At 38.0% G+C, this 7,228-nt stretch overlaps 1 protein-coding gene across 1 annotated transcript in view; it reads left to right on the top strand.

Annotated features, from left to right (window-relative positions):
- LOC135476534 (sodium- and chloride-dependent GABA transporter ine-like) overlaps window positions 1–6,885 on the top strand; it is a 31,743-nt gene extending 24,858 nt beyond the window's left edge. Inside the window, exons 11-14 of the mRNA XM_064756581.1 lie at window positions 154–253; window positions 895–995; window positions 3,211–3,381; window positions 4,266–6,885. Coding sequence (XP_064612651.1) covers window positions 154–253; window positions 895–995; window positions 3,211–3,381; window positions 4,266–4,400 — 507 coding nt within the window. The 3' untranslated portion in view covers window positions 4,401–6,885. The remainder of the gene's footprint in view (window positions 1–153; window positions 254–894; window positions 996–3,210; window positions 3,382–4,265) is intronic.
- The last annotated feature ends 343 nt before the right edge of the window (window positions 6,886–7,228 follow it).

The raw sequence follows: 7,228 nt of genomic DNA on the forward strand, positions 1-7,228 counted from the left end.
ATGTTATTTTTCAATGAATTAAAGACAGTCAATTGTTGTAAATGTAAGTCACATTGGCTTTTATGTTCTATTATGTTCACCTGTAAACCAAATGTTTTCTATATTATTATACACAAAATGAGAAGGATGTTAACATAATTGCCTTAATTTCAGGGAGGGATCTATTATTTTGGACTGATAGATTACTACGCCGCTGCCTTATCACTCATGTACTTGGCCTTTTTTGAGGTCATCGCAATAACATGGATTTATGGTAATGAATTATTTGCAAAATAATAAAGTCAGTGTGTGATGAGAAAAAGCAAACATGAAATGAAGTTCCTCAAATGGTTTTTTCTTATTCCTTCAGCTTATTATGGTTGTAATGGCAGTATGATTCACAGCGCTTCACATAATGATTTTGTTTTTGGAATGTAGGCTTATTTTGATGAGAACGAGGCTGTTTCTGTCAAATATCTGGTCAAATCTTTCCCAACTAAATAGAAATATAAAGTTGGAATGATTTCATCATAATGATAGTAACAGTCAATTGTTGAGCTTGTTACGATCAAATTTCTGGTTTTCATTGCCAATTGTTTTGTCAGCCAATGGGAATCTCTTCTTGTTTTAATCACACCGTACATATGTGGGTGGGTTTGTCATTATCTACTACTTTGACGGTGTGATGATTTCATAAAGGGTAATGGATAAGACTCCTTGAGAATTTCATCTTGTAAATTCGCGTCGTCTTAGGGCACTTCGTCCTAGACGACAGAATCCTTCAAAAATGTTAGGAAAAAAAATAAAGGAAATTTTGTATGCCAGTAATTCAGCTTGAAGTTAAATATTCACATAATTAAATGTAAAGTATTACATAAATCAGCAAAACATTGAAGTTAGTGTTCTGTTTTACAGGTGCAAAACGGCTGGCTCGAAATGTAGAAGAGATGACTGGCTCCCCACCGTCCATTTTCTTTGTTGTCTGTTGGTATGTCCTCTCCCCATTGCTCATTTTTGTAAGTATTTTTATTAATATCTGATTCAATTGATGCATGCTGTATTTCACTTACAAATCAGCGGCCAGCATTGTAGTGAGAGGATACCAAGCAGAGCCTTTGGAGGGGGGGGTGGGGGAAACCACTATCATCTGCAGGCTGCTGGCAGATCTTTTTCATTTTCATTTTTATTTTGTTTTATTCACCAAAGTATGCTGCAATACAAAAAATGTTTGTTGTTTATAAACTTGGTAGGAACAGAAACCCCACAGATGACCCAATAGAAAGGCAACATAAGCTGGAGTTGAACTCACAACGGTCGCAGTGGTGAGAGGCTACTAAGTCATTGTGCTGCACAGTTATGCTATTAGGCCACTCAGCTACAGAGGCTCTAAATATTTTTTATCAACTCTACTGGCATTCAAGTGTTGGTCAAACCTATGGCCGTTTTCATGAAGTGCACGTAGTTAAGTGAGAACTTAACCACACTATCACAGCGTACGTTGTAGAGATACAAAGTTCACTTAACTAAGAGCTATTGAAAGAAGGTAGTCGGATCAAGATTTGAAAATTGAAATTCCACAGTATGGTAGATTTCATTGAATACAGCTTATGTGCAAAATTACAGCTTTTAGCCATGTCCCATATTATTGTAGTAAAGTTTCAAACTTTCATCTTGAATTATCCAGGCGACAACATGTTTGTTTACTATCGATCAGTTCATGACTGATACCGATGTTAGATTCGGGCCTATTCGGAAATGTACATGTAGTTACGTGGTGATGTGATACAGTAGCTGTCAGTCAAAGTGCCGGTAGACGAGAAAGGCTACAAGAGAGAAAATATCAGTGAGTGCAAGAAAGAAAAAGACAATATGCATCCAGAATAGAGAGAGGAATGAGTTGATATTGAGAGAAAGAAGAATTGAAAAGGGAGAAGGAAAGATAAGATGCACTGAAAGCTGAAATTGTCGAATAAACCCCAAAGTTTTTCTTGAGCTCTAAGGAGGGGGCCTCCGTGGCTCAGTTGGTTAGCACGCTAGCGCAGAAGCCTGTCACCAGTGTGGTCCCTGTGACTTCAAGTCCAGCTCATGCTGGTTTCCTCTCCAGCCGCACATGGGAATGTCTGTCAGCAACCTGTGGATGGTCATGGGTTTTCCCTGGCTTTTGCCTGGTTTCTTCCCCACCATAATGCTGGCCACTGTCATATAACTGAAATATTCTTGAGTACGGCATAAAACACCAATCAAATAAATAAATGAATAAAGTGAGTTGTGAGGAAAGTTTAGCAACAACGACCTGTTAGCGTCACTAGTTCATTCGTGATTTCTGGTGTCAGCGATCATTTTCCTCTGAGTTAATTTGAATTTCATCCTACAATTACTTGTAGTTGAAAAATATTCGCAAACGGACAATAAATCTCAATAACGGAGAATAAATCTCATAAAATACCAGTGAGATTTAGAACTTGTAAAAGTTGGACTTTCAGCAGATAGCTCTCGTGAGTGACAGGCTTTAGACTTCACCCAGTCCTGGAAGGTCAGGTGATCAGGACATTCTGGTGTGAAGACACAGACGATAGTCGGCCATGGAGGTTGTAAAAACCGCGTTGTGATTTCCTTACATATTAATAACCAGATCTCTAAACTGTGACAGCATATGGTTGAAAAGACCAGTCGAACAGATCAAAATAAACATTTCAGAACAACTAAGGGAAAATAATATTTTACTCATCTTCTCCAACTAACTGGCTTAAGCACTAAAGTACACTTCATGAAACCCACCCCTTGTTAAGTGATCCAGATTGTCTGATGGTGGTGGATTAAAACTGGCCGTGAACAGAAGTTGGAGATTCCCATTGTTCTCGTTGTTTGTGTTGCGAGCGTTTGTCAAGTTTGTAACAATAAGACGTCGACCACACTTGTGTGACCTGACCAAAGTCTTCCACCAATGTTAAGTGTGTCACAAGTGGGAAGGTTTGTCCGAGGGTATTTTCAGAGTGAGGTGATTATGTATACATACATGTCCATGTGTATGCAAACATTTCTCAGTCAGTTACAAGACTGAGTCACATCTTACAACTAGCTAGAAGACAGAGTAACGGAACTTTTGATTTCTCTGGATCAGTATTTGCATCGACAACCAGACAGTCCTAAACAAAATGAAATAGATTTATGCGTACAGAAATAATTTTTAATTTGAGGAAATGTAGTTTGCATGACCATTGATCTTTTCAGGGCATATGGATATTTAGCATGATCCAGTATGCACCTGTCAAACTTGGAAAGTACGTGTATCCTGATTGGTCAGTTGGCTTAGGATGGGTCATCGCTCTGATGTCAATCATCTGTATCCCTGGTGCCGCATGCCACGCCTTCTACAAGGCAGAAGGAAAGGGTATCTGGCAGGTAAGAATAAATGAACTTCATCTTGCTGGTGACACAGTATATGTACACACACCTAGCGACTCCTCTTTGCCTTTTCACTGAAAATTTAAGTACGACGTAAAACCTAAAGCATACATACCTGGTTAAAAATGGCCCTTCCCTGGAGAAAAAAAGGAAGAAACAAAACAAAATTTTCACGCGAATTCTCCTGACATATTTTTAACCAGAAGTTTAATTCCAACAATTGTGCCACTCTGGCATCCAAATGAGATGGCTTCTGTCAAAATACATCACAGGATCACCAAACAGTCTGACATGGGATTCCACAGAATTTCCCCCAAATTGACTAACCCCTCGTACACACAAGCTGGAGATTCTTTTGTCATGGCCTCGGACAGGGAATTTCTGGAAATTCTACAGCTCTCACGGAGCCTTCATGATGGTAGATGATGCCAGTGTAGCCAATTTCTCAGAAGACCACTCATTTTCCACCAATAGGGTGTCCATATATACATGTATGTGTCAGATGTGAGAATGTTTGTCAATACATACCATAGCTGGGTGGGAAATACCCAAGGCCTTCTAGTTTGCTCTGCCGATAAATGTCAGACCAACATTGTGTAAATGAAAAGTCTTCATTATGGTGTTAAACAAGCAATCAAATACATCATTCGATCATGCACAGAGGGTTAATAAGATAACAGTAATAATAATCATTATTAAATCAGGATCAATGATTGTCCCGTAGACCTAGGCCTCCTTGGCTCATTGGCTTGAGCAAATAGAGTATTCAGATACAATTACAGCTGTACTGTCATTGTAACAACCTTTAAAACGGAAACACACATTTTGTCGACCAGTGTCAAAGACTGCAGTGGAATTTGTCTATATCCCTTTTGTTCCAGCGCTTCTTGAACGCTCTGCGCTCCCCCATGCGCGAGGGTCAGTCTTCAACTGCGTACGCATACACCGCAACAGACATGCCCCTCCAGGAGAAACAGGATGCCTATCTGATGAACGGGGGAAAACCTCCTCTGTGATAACCCAACTTACCTCATTACAGTAGTGTAATTGTTTGGCCTCAGTGATGTCGTTGTCGTAGCCTTGCAGAAGTGTTATGGTGATGATGGTGAACTGGTTGAAGCCAGGAAATCATGTCATTATTTTTGCACAGTATGCCATGTTTTGGATACCTGTATGTCTGTACTATTGATAGAGAAGGTTATTTTTCACATCAAATTTGTGGTAATGAAAAAGAAAATTTTCTGAGGTAGTTTTTTCTCTTATGTACATTTAAATGTGTATTTGTTAAGATTAGTTTTACTTATACATGCGTCTACAAATGTTTATAACATGTTTCTTCAATACATGACCACTGTCTTGCTCTGTACCCACTGTTGATCATGGCGGAAAAAAAGTCTTTGTATGTCTTTTAATGATTATTCATTGTTTAATGTTGCATTTGTTTTTTGTTTGATCTTTTTAAAAATCAAGAGGTATAATGTTTTTAGGATGTTTAATGCACCATTTATTTTCTCCACATTTTTATATTCTTCAAGGAGAGTGGGATTATCATGATTGTTTGAAGTCATTCGCTTTGCTGAAAGGCACATACATGTATTTTCTTTGTTCTTTTAATTGTAACTCCATCATAATCTCGGATTTCTATAGGATCATATAATGACTACTTCATGTTAAGACTGTTGAGGTATCCAGTCTCTTGGTTCACTCACGTGTTTTAACACACATGCTCATTTGCCTTCTGGAGAATTCATTGTGGACATGACCTGATTAAATCTGAACAAGAAGTCAGTGGTTTTTCAGTTCCATTTTTTCTTCATGTTTTAAAATTTTAGACATGGCCATTTTCTGTGGCCACTTTGCACTATTTGCATTGTGTAATTTTCGTAAAATTTTGTCAAAGGGGATTTATGAATAGAAAAGTAACTATTTATATTTCTATATTGTGACTCTTCCATATATCCCACAAAGATAAATACAGCACTGTCAAAGAACATGTCCAGCACGGTTTGCTGAGATGTGCAAGATTCTGCAGGGAACCAGAATTCCAAAGATACATGACTGTTGATATTCACGAAATGTGTTGCGTTTTGACAGCGGCTTCGGCATCTGAGGGATTTTATACAGGGCATAATACATGGAGACACTTAGGAGTACAAAATTACCTATAATTTTATAGAACGTTTCGATATTTCAATTCTGATATTTCTAACGTGACCCCCCCACCCCTACCCACCCAACAGAAATTTGCCATGGATATGACCCAGGGATGACAGCTCTGTTTTTCACCAAAGATTAAATCACTCTGGTGTGCGAGCTGTGGAGAAAAACGGTTAATAGTTCGTGAAAAAGCCTTGTGAAATGTCCACAAATGATGTACACCAGCTTTGTACAGAAGCGCTTTTGGGTGAAAAGTTGGTGGAAAGTTCCATGGAATTATTGGCGATTTACTCAACCAGGAATGAACCAGCTGTGCAGATTTACGCACTGTTACTTTTAAATGGAGATGATCTTAAAGACATTAGAAATAAAAAGGCAAAACTGGTATCAGTATGGTACTGTTGAGTGACTGGTACATGAGTGGTAAAGCACCAAAGTTGTATCAACCTGTACAGTGGTACAAATGGCTGAGCTGTCTGACAATGTATTACATGTATGCGAATTCAGAATGAACTTCATTGATAGTATTAAAATTGATCAGAAAGTTTGTCTGTTGTGATGGCTGGTGAGTTAAAGACTGGATGTGGACAAGACATTTGATCATACATTGATCAGAAAATTTTTCTGTTGTGATGGCTGGTGAATTAAAGAATGGATGTGGACAAGACATTTGATCATACATTGATCAGAAATTTTTTCTGTTGTGATGGCTGGTGAATTAAAGAATGGATGTGGACAAGACATTTCATCATGCATTGTATAAAAGTATTGACAGTCCATTTTCTGTTTTAAAACATCAATATTGCAAGCTCCATTGAGTCGGCTTTAAACCATAGTGCTGCGCATGTATATGTCTTAATTTTAGCAGGAACCATTTTTATTAGTTTTATGGGCATGATTTTTATATTGTTGTATACATATGCTCTAATTCCTCAACCTTTTCACACATGAAAGAGCTACTTTCAGTACAATTTGTCTACACTTTAAATTAGATTTTGGAGAAAAAACTTCAATTTGTGGAGTGGACCAATTTCACGGCTTCACAAAAAGTGTCATTTTATCTGTCTACAGAAAAATGCCTTTAGAAATGCTTGATTAAACATCTTGCAAACGTGCGAAAAGGTTGAAGAATTACAGTAAGTCATCTTAAAACCATTGTGTCATTATAGATAGCTATCTATTTTATTATTACAGATAAGTTTTACTCGTTTGTTTATACTAGTTCACAATTTTCAAGCGGTAAGTTACTCATGTTTCACATAACACGGGCAGGTACACATGTACTAAGAAACGTAATCATCTTAGAATTTAGAACATTCCATCGTAAATTTTTTCCTTTGGTTTAGTCAGTTTGTATTTGTTAGGAAGTGCTGCTGTTTTGAGTGGTATTTGTCTTCTCTGTGTTCACATGCACTTGATTAAAAGTAATCAAAAGCTGCAAAACCATACATTTTTATCTTTTGTTTTTCACCCGGGATTCATGTTGTGGTTTTCTTGCTTTCACTGTTTGTGGGCCAGTGCTGCATGGCGACAGAAGGCAGTTGACGCCGCTGGTGTGGCCATTTGTGAAGTCTAAATTTCATTGAAGACTACTCATCTTCCAGCATTATGGTGTGTACTTCTATATGTGGAAAAGTTTGTCAGCGATGTGCTGAAGGACTGTATGGTTTACTCCGGGCACTCAAGC

The sequence above is a fragment of the Liolophura sinensis genome, chromosome 10 (assembly GCF_032854445.1).
Source record: "Liolophura sinensis isolate JHLJ2023 chromosome 10, CUHK_Ljap_v2, whole genome shotgun sequence".
Lineage (NCBI taxonomy): Eukaryota > Metazoa > Mollusca > Polyplacophora > Chitonida > Chitonidae > Liolophura > Liolophura sinensis.